Source organism: Coturnix japonica, chromosome 1 (genome assembly GCF_054131305.1).
Source record: "Coturnix japonica strain WE chromosome 1, WE-NBRP24, whole genome shotgun sequence".
Taxonomy (NCBI): Eukaryota; Metazoa; Chordata; class Aves; order Galliformes; family Phasianidae; genus Coturnix; species Coturnix japonica.
In genome coordinates this window covers 2,281,388-2,294,483 of record NC_140663.1, presented here as the reverse complement: position 1 = coordinate 2,294,483, position 13,096 = coordinate 2,281,388, and the positions used below count along the sequence as shown (strand labels likewise).

Genomic DNA, 13,096 nt, shown 5'->3' with positions numbered 1-13,096 from the left:
TGGAACTTCCCTACAGTTGTCTAGTAAAAGCATTTGTACACTCAAATACTCAGGTTAATTAAAAAAATTAAACCCTAACTTAAAAATAAAGGAATAAAGAGGAATGACAAGAGTTTGGGAAATGGGAGCAGTCAGGTTTTCTCTCTGGAGAGACAATAAAGAGAGAAAAAATGTCACTGCAGTAAGAAAGGTACCAAAGGAAGAGAGAGTTCAATGATGAACTCTGTTATAGCCACGGAAGCTCAAGCCCCGCTAGAAGGAATATGCTTGGGCAGCTCACAGTTCATGAACATCAAGTTTTGGGGTTCTCTTTCTGTTGCTTCAACTAAGTTTCTTATTGACTCACATATTGAGTTTCAAGGACATTTACTTTTTTGTCAGCGGTTTACATGCTGGTTTGCTCCGATTCTGTGTCTAGCAGACTGGGGGGACCCACAGACCCACGCTCCAGGAAAGGGAAAGAAGAGGGAAAGTGTAGAGCAATGACTACAAAATAAATGGCTGCTGAGATTCAGAAGGGGAGGGAAACTGTTTTGTGGATGGTATTTATCTTTCCCCCTGAGTGGAAAACGGAAACACAAATAACACAAAATCTTCTGGGGTATGTAGTATGTAGCTCTTCCTCTTTTTGGAGAACCAGGCACCCGGAACCATCCACATTCCATGCAACTGGAGCATTAGCAGTTTAACAGTGCACTGTGGGATGTTATGATGTGGAATACGATAACCAAAAACCATCAAACCCTGACACTTTGTAGACAAGGCATAATGCGTATCAATAACACTTTCCCTGCTGCTTACAATACAGAAGAAGAACGGAGGCATGTGCACGTTAGTCTGAACCCTTATTATTTTTTGGCTCCGAGCTTAGTCACTGAGGCAATTCATGTGGTAAGACCCTGACTTCTCTAGGAGATGAGGTGGCTGTTGCCGTGTGGCAGTCGGCATCACAGTATTACATTTGAAAGCATTTCTTTGGAGCTGTTTGCCTTTGGAAGAGAATGCGCAGGGCTGTTTTCTGGCAGAAGATCTGGCCTGTGCCCGAAGAACTCCAGCTTGCTAAGGGAGACTGGGGGATGATACCAGTGTATTATGTGAGGGCAAGATACACGCTGGTGCCTCCGTGCTCCCTCTTATCGGCTGCCAAGGCCAAGAAGATGGAAACAAAAGGAGTTCCTGCTGAGATCCAAAAGCCAGAAGTTGTCATTCCAAAAGGAGCTGACTCGACCAATTTACAAGTTTGTACTGCCATTGGAAAGGGTCATTGTCATCTTGGTCATCGACCGAACAACAATATCTGATAACCCATAACAAATGAAGATCAACGACTGAACTACAGACAACACTGGATGCGTGGTGCTGACCACCTCTGTCTTGCTTCCTACAAAGGCTTCTTGCTTTTATTTCCTATCTTTTCTGACACCTGTCTTCCTATCCCCATTCCCCTAATCGACTAGGATTTGTAACAAAATGGTCAGGCTAACATTTGACCAGTTGTGCCTTCATCTCTCCATCGGGTACACATATATTAAAAGATCCTCCTCTCTCTCCTATAAATTGGAGCGAGACAGTATTATACAAACAGTGATGATATGACACTAAGGTGGTGCCAACAATACAGCAGCAGTTTGTTACCAAAGCATCACAGAATGCTTGGGTTGGAAGGGTCCTGACAAGCTGAACTAATTGCAACCCACTGCCGTGGTCAGAGATTCCACTACAGAAGGTTAGAATAGAGCTCCATCCAGCATGGCCTTGAAAACCACCAAAGATGGGGCATCCACAGCTGCTCTGGGCAGCCTGTGCCAGTGTCTCCCCAATCTCAGGGTAAAGAACTACCTCTAAGACTTAGTCTAAACTACTTCTCCACATTAAAACTAGATTAAACCATGTCCTATCCCTGTCAGACAATGCAAAAAGTCACTCACCACACACACTAGACACCAAATATGCTGTTATCTAGCAATCTTTACTAGACCATGAAGAAACATAAACTAGACTAACAGATTCCGATCAGAAGAGCTAGCGTGAGACCAAAGGGACAGCAGCACTTCAGCATCTGCCACGAGGAGCAGTGCCAGCAGGTTGAGGGAGGCCATGCTTCCTCTCTGCTGCAAGGCAGCACCGGGTCCTCAATCTGTGCTGCCTGGGAGGGCTGCCACCCTCTTGCTTGAGGGCCTGCGCCCACACCCACTGTGAGGCGGTGACCGTGATGTCACAGTGGTTGTCAGGGAGTGGCCATTGTGACATGATGCTGGGAGCAAAGCTAAGGCTGCCGGGCTCAGCCTGAGCATCAGTGCGGTTTGGTGAGGCGTAGAGAGAGCAGTGACTCTTGCAGTGCTCGCTGTTAGCGCACATCATGTTCAATAGGAAGAGGAAGGCCTCCAACTCGGAGGAGCCAGGTGAGAACACAACCTGAGAAGAGCTATAGGACAAATGAGTGCTGGGGGTCTGCCTGTGGCTTAAAGGCTAGGATGGGACAGGCAGGGACTCCCCAACAGCTGCAAGGCACGACCCCTCAGCTTCATGGCAGGTGGGCCCAGCTTGAGCTGTGTCTGCCCACTAACAGTGTTGGGCCTGCCATGGCCCCTTCTCCTCCACCGCCTTCAGCCAGCACAGCAGGCACAGAGCAGGACTCTGGGGACAGCCCTCAGGGACACCTGGCTGTGCAAGCTGCTCACCGTTACTCACATTTGCTCTCTCCTCTGCAGTGTGCATGCTGTGTGGCCGGGCAGATGTCGACCCGAACATCTGTGGGCACATGGTTCATGAGAGTGGAATTTACGTCCATTGGTTGTGCTTGGTGAGTTCTCCCATGGGCTCCTTCCTGATCACTGCTAGGGATGCTCCTTTCCTTCCTATCCTAAGGAGACCCTGTTCTGTTCCTTCCTACAGGATCTTGCCAGCACCGTTAATGAAGCAAGAGGGACACCGTCGGAAAGGGAGAGCCGCCTCCCTCTTGCTGCCATCACACGTGCAGCCAAAGAGGCAACCAGGAAGGTGAGGACTCGTACAGAGCAGGCCGATTTGTGCCAGGAGAGGCTGACTCCAGCTTAGTCTGGAGCCAAAGAAAGCCATGGCAGCCTTTCCAACTGCCTCCTGGACAAAGTTAGGGGATGAGTCCTGTCCACCAGGCATCTTTGTAGAACATGACCCAGCAGTGTCCACATCCTGGGCCCTGCCCAGAGATGTGCGGCCAGCCACAGAAGTCCAGAGCCTACTGCTGACAGGGTTGTTCTGCTCATTCCAGCAATGCTTTGTTTGTGGAGAGAGGGGTGCTACCATCGCATGCGCAGAGAGAGGCTGTGAGCGCAGCTTCCACCTGCCCTGTGCCCAGGATGGGGAATGCATCACTCAGTTCTCTGGGCAACGCAGGTAAGTGCTGTCAGCAGCAGCCAAGACAGAGAGGAACCTGCAGTTACACCTCCCGGCAGCCTGAGCCAGGGCCTGGAGCTCCTTCCTGCTCCTCTGCCCTTCTTGCAGCACGTCTCACGCTGCCCATCCCTTCCATCTTCCCCCAGGTCCTTCTGTTCGGAGCACCGTCCTTGCCAGGAAGTTCAGGAAGCTCCACCTCAAGGCACCAACTGCCTCATATGCCTGGAGCCTGTGGGGGACACTGTGTCCTACCACACCATGGTGTGTCCAGCATGCAGACACACCTGGTTCCACCGGGGCTGCATCCAGGTAGGAGCCCTCCCCTCACCCTGCAGGCACACTTGGTGCTCAGCAGCACCAGGCACTGCTCACACTCACACTGCTTCTTCTTCATCTTCTGCAGCAACTGGCCAGGAGTGCTGGTGCTTTGTATTTCCAGTGCCCCGTCTGTCGGAATTATGAAAATTTCTGTGTAGATATGGCCCTGATGGGGATCCGCATCCCAATCAGGTTGGTGCCCTTCTGCCCACTTATTCTGACATAAAGGCTGTTGCGCTGGGCCTGCCCAGGGGCTGTCTTGGCAGGCCTGTACCTTGGCTGGATCATGAGCGTGTGTCCCACCTTCATGGAGAGGCTGGGAATGGCGTTGGGGTAAATGAGATGGGAAGACCTTGGAACTTATGCCGGAGACACTGATAGCTCATCAATTCCCCTCCCTTCTCTTGTAGATTGCCAGCATGGGAGCAGAATGATGCATACGCATCACATCTGGAGAGGCACAGCCGCTGCGATGCCAGCGAGTGCCTTTACCCTGGAGGCAGAGAGCAGGCAGAGAGAACAGGGTGAGTTAGTGCAGCAGATCTCTGGGGCTCTGCGGTGGTTCTCAGCCTGACCACAGGCTGGGGTAGCAAGGACTGAGCACCAGAGATGTGCTGTGCTGGGCACTCCCTGCCTTGCCTTACTTGCTACTCACAGCCACAACCCCTTTTCTTCCCCAGACCCTGGCAGCTGATCCTGTGCAGCTCCTGTGCTGCTGAGGGCACCCACCGTCGTTGCTCCCACTTGAGTAACACAACAGCCACGTGGGAGTGCAACAGCTGTGCTGGCCTGGGAACTTGTAAGTGACAATCAACCGTGTGACACCAAACCATAGCCAGGCAAGGCCTGGCAGCAAGTGCTCAGGGCAGCTTTGCTGGAGTCTGTCTGCCCCAAGAGTTCTGGCAGATCTCACTGCGGAGCTGCAGCTTCATCCTCATAACATTCCTGTCTCCTCTTACAGCTTCCAGTTCTGACACTGAGAGCTCCATTCCAAGCGCTGCCGCTCAGAAGGCTCCGGAGCCATTCATCATCTTCGTGGAGCCTGAGAATATCGGCTCGACGCCTTCCAGCCAGGTAGCACCGGGGACGTCACAGACCTCCCAGCTGCCTGAGCACAGCAGCCTGCCTGAGACCGAGCAGGAGATGTCACAGACCTCGCAGATGCCTGAGCACAGCAACCTGCCTGAGACTGAGCAGGAGACGTCACAGACCTCCCAGCTGCCTGTGCACAGCAACCTGCCTGAGACTGAGCAGGAGATGTCACAGAGCTCCCAGCTGCCTGAGCACAGCAACCTGCCTGAGACCGAGCAGGAGACAAGCAGCCCACGTCCATCTGAGGATGGGGCTACCTCGGAGCAGCTGCGTGGACGTCATGGGCGCAGACCAAGAGCAGCCCAAAGGTCTGAAAGTGGTTCCCGCAGATCCAACAGGCAGAGGGCATCCAGGTCCTTCAGGGCGTCTCCATCACCTGCACGCATAAGACGTCCCAGGCAGCGAGGAAGAAGCGGCACAAGAAGCCGTTCTCCGCTGCAAAGTCGGGCCTCGCAATCCCAGAGCCGGCCAAGAAGACGCCATGCCAGCAGGCGAATGCCAGCCTCAGGGGAGCGGAGCAGCACCCACAGATCAACAAGATCTGCAAGATCAAGATCCAGCAGATCTTCCAGAGCGCCTGGATGCAGGGGACGGTCCAGGCCTTGAGGGTGGGCCCACACCCAAAGTCCTCCACATCAGAGACATTGGGCCCACAATTCCAACAGCTCGCAAAAAAGAAGCAGCAGAAGCTGGGCCCAACAGTGGAGGCCTTCCTGAGAATGAAGCTGCTCCCAGGAACAACATCAAAGTCCCCACAGACAGCTTCCGAGTCCGCGTAGGAGCAGCCGACTGCTTTACATACAGTGGCCTGGGTCAAAAACAACTACCACATTCATCTGGATCAACCCCCCTGTTGTCTACAGGGTCAACAACCACTACACCACACTGCCCAGAGATACATCCAGCCTGGATTTCCATGCCTCCAGGGCTGGTGCACATACAACATCACTAGGCAACCTGCTCCAGACTGTGTCACTAACAATTCTGAGAAAAAATTCCCCCTAATATCCAGCCCCAAACTCCCTGCTCTTAGTTTAAAAACATCCCTCCTTGTCCTAATGCTATCCACCCTCGCATACTGTTTACCCCCCTAACTTCCCCCTCCTTACTCTGGTCCCAAAATTCCATCACAATAAAGATCAGAGTTCCCACCCAAAAACATTTGTTGGCTTCATCCTTCCCTGCTCTTGCTGAGATGGGCAGAGGTAGGGACCTTGACAAGAGGTTTTTCTCCTCCCAACTACCATCCCAGACCTCACTTCTCCTGGCCTAGGCCAGGCTGAGCTGGGTTCAGGCCACATCCCCGGTGGGACACACAACCCACATTCCTCAAGAGCCCAGGCCGCACTGGCAAGGACAGCCCATTTCTGGGCTTGTTTCCAGCCTTGGCATGTCACTGTGTTCAGGTCTGGGGCTGCTTCCAGATGTGTCAGAGCTTGGGCTCTCCTCCTGAATGTTGGCAGGCTGTGTAGTGTTCAGACGGGTCAATGCAACTATGTTTCTAAGCTGGGGTAGGGAAGATTTAGTCAGGGTGGAGGCCAGGAGGAAGTTCTTTGCAGACAGTGCTGAGGTGCTGGAATGGGCTGCTCAGAGAGGTTGTGGATGCTCCATCCCTGGAGATCTTTGGAGCTGATGACAACTCAGCAGGCCCTGCAACCGCTCCAAGCCTCCAGCGGAGGCGGCAGTTGCTCCAACTGTCATGACGGAGTCTGCAGCTGCTTCAGTCCTGGTGACAGGCCCTGCCGTTGTGACGGGCCCTGTGGTTGAGACAGGCCCTCTGGTTGCTGCAGCCCCTGTGACAGGCCCTGCAGCTGCCCCAGTCCCTGTGAGAGGACTTGTGCTTCGTCCTGAGAGCCCATCTGTGCCACTGTCAGACACCCGTGAAAACAAGGTGAGTCAACAGCTGAAAAAGTCGCAGAGTTTAGAAAGGAAATCAACTTTTAAGAACAGAGTGAGAACAAAGCCGAGCCATCACAAGATGTCTGCAGTTCAGGGAGAGGGAGGGACCTGCATTCTTGTCACAGATTTGATGCACTGGGGCTCTGAGGCGCTGTGAGCAGAGCCAGGAGTGATGTGGTCAAATCCTGAACGTACAAAGGCTGCTCTCAGGGAGTGTCATCAACCAGGAGCGTGGCTGAACAGAGTCCGCAAACGACTCTGTACGGCCCTTGGTACAGGCAGGGCAAGCAGGGAAGGCAGAGTCTCCTTCCCCACTCAGGAATGGCTTCCCAGGGAGGTGGTGGAGTTAACATCCCTGGTAGTGTTCAAGAGGTGTCGCAATGAGAAAATATGTTTTAGTGGTTTGCTGTAGCTACAGGAATGGGAGGACAGTTGGACTAGATGATCTTGCCAGTACTGTATTCAGTAGTAACCTCGAACATAGGGACATTGTTTAGTGGGCTTTATTGGTGACAGCTTGACGTTTGGACTTGTTGATTTTAGTGGTTTTCTCCAAACCTCCTTAAATATTTGAGGATCACTCATTCTGTGTTTCTAAGAACAGAATGTTGAAGAGGGAGAACTCTCAGAGCTGACAATAACCAACTACTGTCCACGGTTGAGCTGAGAGATCTAGGAAAAAAACTTCAGCCATCACCCGGGTGAGTCTTGTGCCTCATGGCTGCTCTGTCTGTGGGAGAATGGTGCCTTGATCTATTCGTGTACATTGAAGGCAGGCATCTGGGATCCCTTTGAAGGGAAGAGGACACTGACAAAGCCATCAGAGAAGGGACATCTGCTTTCATGGTATGGAAGTGATTTTGTCTCTTCCATGACGGCAATGTATCCTTTCAAAAGAGATCTGGTACGTTACTCAGGCAAGTGCAAAGGTGTCCAGGGAACCTTGAGGGAATTAGCTGTGCTTGGAGGTGATCCATTATGTTGATCAAAGATGGAAGATATATGTAGAGGCACCAGAGGAAGAGACCTTTCAGCTGAGTTCATCTGCAGTCAGGAAAGCTCAAGCCATGCTGGGAGGAATGTGCTTGGGCAGTCCACAGGGTTCATGAACTGTACGTCTGGGGGTTTTCTTTCTCTTGTTCCAATTAAGCTTCATACTACATCACATATGTATCGTCTGTGAGTGTGGAAGCCTTCTACTTTGTAGCTAGGGTATGAATAACATCATTCGTGTTTTGCCCACTGCCCACAACACAGAAGTAGTTTGGATGAGCTCAGCACTTGGGAAAAACACTGAAGACACTCAGCTCGTGTCAACGGTACTACGGCAGAGATTGTTGCCACAGAATCACAGAAAAGCTTGTGTTGGAGGCAAGCTCCAACCACTTGCTATGGACAGGGCTGACACATTTTAAGGTTAGAATAGGACACTATCCAGCATGGCCTTGAACGCCTCCAGGGATGGGGCATCCACAGCTTTTCTGAGCAGTCATCAAGATGCACAAGTTCAAAGCTCATTCAGTTCTTCAACGGAGACTGTGACTCCAAGGCATAAGGTATACTGCTCTTGGCCAGCTGAAGTTCTCTGAAAAGCTGACTGATGTCAAAGCTGGCTTTCTGAGCTCTCTCAAATTTTTCCTCCTCATCCCCTGCATTTACCATCTGGAGTGAAGACGAGGATCTTCAGAGCTGACTAAAGGGACCCCCCAGTGCTCAGATAGGTGAACAGTTTTCAAACCGGGCTCTGATTCCCAGTGCCTGCAGCACATGGATGCAAAGCTGTTGGGAATGCATGGCAGCTGCCCAGCAAAGCTGTATCCCAAGGGTGTCAGGGTTTTAGTGAGAGTTTTTCCTTTCCCCTCCTCACACCCCCATCACCTGCATTTAAGTTTTTAGAGATGAAAGACAAAATATGTGCAGGAGCAGGGGTAGCCCAGTAGCCACTATAGAATACTGTGCAAACCAATCCCATTCTACAGCCCTGCTCTTGCTTCCCATGACTGCCAGAAATACTTTACAGACTTTGTTGCAGGCTGTATTTTAAAGCTTTGGTTTCTTTTTCTACATGACTATTTCTTTAACCAGGCCAGTGAAGAACTTTTCCATGAGGGCACCGCGCTACTTAGACATAGAAAGATAAAACAGAAAGTCAAGTTTTCCAGTGAAAAGAATATTATTGCCAAGCATATATCATAACAAAATGTTGATTGTGCTGAGAATTTGGTGACAAATCAAAGATGAGGAAATGCAATGAACAAACGGGACATCTACGTTGTAGTAGTAATTAGAACAAAGAAGGATGATGGATGAGATGTGATGGTTCTAAGTTCTTACATCCACAGGTTTCTGCTAAAGAGGCTGCAGCACTGAATCGCAGAATTGCAGGGGTTGCAAGGGACCTCTGCTGATCATCATCGTGTCGAAACCCCCTGCCAGGGCAGGCTCAGCAGGCTGCACAGGTGGGCATCCAGATGGGCCATCCCCACTGTGCCCACTAAACTGTCTGCTTCAGGGCCACATCTCCATGTTTTCTGCATGCCTCCAAGGACGATGACTCCACCACATCCCTGGGCGGCGTGTTCCAGTGCATTTCCACTCACAAAACTCTGAGAAGTATTTCCTCTAGGAGTAAATCTAATTTCAACTTTTAGGTTAAAACAATCCATCCTCATCCTATACCTAGAAAATCATGTAAAAAGTCACTCACTACACACACTAGATACCAAGTATGGTGTTGACGTGCGAATGTTTAAAAGACTCTCTAGAAACCTAGACTGGACTCAGACTGGAAATGGTAGTGTGGTTCCAGGGTTGCTGCCTTGGCTAAAGGACAGCTCTGCTCCTGCCTCTGGCTGGGGGAGCATTGCCAGCAGGTTGAGGGAGGCCATAATTTCTGACCTGACTCTGTTCCACCTTCCAGAACTGCTACTCTCCTATGTAAGGTGGTGACCGTGATGTCACACAGTGGGTGTCAGGCTGAGGCCATTGTGACATAATGCTTGGAGCAGAGCAAAGGCTGCCGGGCTCAGCCTGAGCATCAGTGCGGTTTGGTGAGGCGTAGAGAGAGCAGTGACTCTTGCAGTGCTCGCTGTTAACGCACATCATGTCCAATAGGAAGAGGAAGGCCTCCAACTCGGAGGAGCCAGGTGAGAGCACAACCTGAGAAGAGCTATAGGACAAATGAGTGCTGGGGGGCTGCCTGTGGCTGAAAGGCTAGGAAGGGACAGGCAGGGACTCCCCAACAGCTGCAAGGCAGGGCCCCTCAGCTTCATGGCAGGTGGGCCCAGCTTGGACTGTGTCTGCCCACTAACAGTGTTGGGCCTGCCATGGCCCCTTCTCCTCCACCACCTTCAGCCAGCACAGCAGGCACAGAGCAGGACTCTGGGGACAGCCCTCAGGGACACCTGGCTGTGCAAGCTGCTCACCGTTACTCACATTTGCTCTCTCCTCTGCAGTGTGTGTGCTGTGTGGCCGGGCAGATGTTGACCCAAACATCTGTGGACACATGTTTGATGAGAGTGGGATTTGTGCCCATGTGTTCTGCTTGGTGAGTTCCCCCAAAATCTCCATCCAGATTCGTACTGGCGATGCTCCATTCTTTATATCCTATTGAGATCTTGCTCTTTTCTCTCCTATAGAGCTTTGCCAACATTGTTCCTGAAGCAAGACCACCATGGTCCAGAATTGCGGGTATCCCCCTTGCAGCCATCACACACATGTTCAAGCAGGCAAACAAGAAGGTTAGTACCTGAGTGGAGCAGGCAGATTTGTGCCAGGAGGGACTCAGATCAGATAAGTCTAAACCCAAGGAAAGCAAATGAAGCCCTCCCAGCTGCCTCCTGGACAAAGTTAGGAGATGAGCCCTGTCCAACAGGCATCATTGTAGAATGGAAACCAGCAGTGCCCACAACCTGTGCCCTACCCAGAGGTATGGAGCCAGCTGTGGAGGCCCTGAGCCTGCTGCTAATGGTGCTGTTCTGCTCTTTTCAGCAATGCTGTGTTTGCGGTGAGAGGGGGGCTGCCATCACATGCGCAGAGGGAGGCTGTGGGCACAGCTTCCATCTGCCCTGTGCCGTGGATGGGGAATGCGTCACCCAGTACTTTGGAGAGTACAGGTAAGTGCTGACAACAGCAGGCTAGCCATGGAGGAATCGATAGTTACAATGCAGGACAGTGGGATGACAGAGCCTGATCCAGGGACTGGGGCTACTTCTTGCTGCTCGGCCCTTCTTGCAGCAAGTCTCACTCTGCCCATCCCTTCCATATTCCCCCAGATCCTTCTGTTCGGAGCACCGTCCTCGCCAGGAAGTTCAGGAAGCTCCACCTGAAGGCACAAACTGCCTCATATGCCTGGAGCCTGTGGGGGACACTGTGTCCTACCACACCATGGTGTGTCCAGCATGCAGACACACCTGGTTCCACCGGGGCTGCATCCAGGTAGGAGCCCTCCCCTCACCCTGCAGGCACACTTGGTGCTCAGCAGCACCAGGCACTGCTCACACTCATACTTCTTCTGCTTCTTCTGCAGCGACAGGCCTTGAGTGCTGGTGCTTTGTGTTTCCAGTGCCCCGGTTGTCGAAACATCCTTCTCTTCTTTCAAGAAATGTCCATCATGGGGATACAAATCCCAGTCAGGTTGGTGTCCTTCTGCCCGCTTCTGCTGACATAAAGGCTGTTGTGCTTGGCCTGTCCAGGGGCTGTCTTGGCAGGCCTGGGCCTTGACTGGATCATGAGCGTGTGTCCCACCTTCATGGAGAGTCTGGGAATGGAGTTGGGGTGAATGAGATGGGAAGACCTTGGATCTTATGCTGGGAACATGGTGGGCTCATCACTTCTCCTTCCTTCTTTTGTAGAGAGCCAGAATGGGAAGACAATGATGCATATGCGTCACTTCTAGAGAGGCACAGCCAATGTAATGCCAGTGAGTGTCTTTGCCCTGGAGGCAGAGAGGAGGCAGAGAGAAGAGGGTGAGTTACCGCAGCAGCTCTTTGAGGCTCTGTGGGGGTTCTCAGCCTGACCACAGGCTGGGGGAGCAAGGACTGAGCACCAGGGATTTGCTGTGCTGGGCACTCCCTGCCTTGGCTCACTTGCTACTCACAGCCACAACCCCTTTGCTTCCCCAGACCCTGGCAGCTGATCCTGTGCAGCTCCTGTGCTGCTGAGGGCACCCATCGATGTTGCTCCCATTTGAATAACACAACAGACACATGGGAGTGCAACAGCTGTGCTGGCCTGGGAACCGGTAAGAGGCAATCAATCGCATTACACCATACTGGGGCCAGGCAAAGCCTGGCAGCAAGTGCTCGGGGCAGCTTTGCTAGAGTCTGTCTGCCCCAAGAGGTCTGACAGATCTCACTGCGGAGCTGCCGCTTCATCCTCATAACCTTCCTGTCTCCTCTTACAGCTTCCTGTGCTGAAGCTGAGAGCGCCAGTCCCAGCACACCTGAGACCGAGCAGGAGACAAGTAGCCCACATTCGTGTGAGGATGGGGCTACCTCGGAGCAACTGCGAGGACGTCGTGGGCGCAGACCAAGAGCAGCCCAGAGGGCTGAGAGTGACTCCCTCATATCCACCAGGCAGAGGGCATCAGGGTCTTCCTGGGCATCTCCAGCAGCTGCCCGCAGAAGACGTCCCAGGCAGAGAGGAAGAAGCCGCACACGAAGCCGCTCCCCACTGCAAGGTCAGACCTCACGTTCCCAGAGCTGGCCAAGAAGACGCCATGCCAGCAGGCGAATGCCAGCCTCAGGGGAGCGAAGCGGCACTCAAAGATCTACAAGATCTGCAACATTAACATCCTCAAGGTCTTCCAGAATGCCTGGACACAGGGGACGGTCCAGGCACTGAGGTTGGGCCCTCACCCTTACTGAGACATTGGGCCCACAATTCCCACAGCTCACATCAAAGAAGCAGCAGGAGCTGGGCCCAACAGTGGAGGCCTTCCTGTGAATGAAGTTGCTCCCAGGAACTTGTCCTATTTTTGGACATCAGCTCCATTAGGACAAGCTCCTTGTCCTAATGCTATCCACCCTTGCATACTGTTGTACCCCCCTAACCTCCCCCTCCTTACTCTGGTCCCCAAATTCCATCACAATAAAGATCAGAGTTCCCACCCAAAAACATTTGTTGGCTTCATCCTTCCCTGCTCTTGCTGAGACGGGCAGAGGTAGGGACCTTGACAAGAGGTTTTCTCCTCCCCACTGCCATCCCAGACCTCACTTCTCCTGGCCTAGTCCAGGCTGAGCTGGGTTCAGGCCACATCCCCGGTGGGGCACACAACCCACATTCCTCAAGAGCCCAGGCCGCACTGGCAAGGACAGCCCATTTCTGGGCTTGTTTCCAGCCCTGGCATGTCACCATGTTCAGGGTATATGTCAGGTCCAGGGCTGCTTCCAGATGTGTCAGAGCTTCAGCT

General features: G+C 52.4%; 1 protein-coding gene across 1 annotated transcript; it reads left to right on the top strand.

Annotated features, from left to right (window-relative positions):
- The first annotated feature begins 9,864 nt into the window (after positions 1-9,864).
- LOC107312835 (E3 ubiquitin-protein ligase PHF7-like) lies at positions 9,865-12,781 on the top strand. The gene is made up of 9 exons (XM_085536087.1): positions 9,865-9,936; positions 9,998-10,231; positions 10,323-10,424; positions 10,675-10,799; positions 10,959-11,121; positions 11,213-11,319; positions 11,538-11,651; positions 11,808-11,933; positions 12,048-12,781. Exons 1-9 carry the CDS (start codon positions 9,865-9,867, stop codon positions 12,526-12,528), a joined length of 1,524 nt encoding a protein of 507 aa, XP_085392213.1. The 3' UTR covers positions 12,529-12,781.
- The last annotated feature ends 315 nt before the right edge of the window (positions 12,782-13,096 follow it).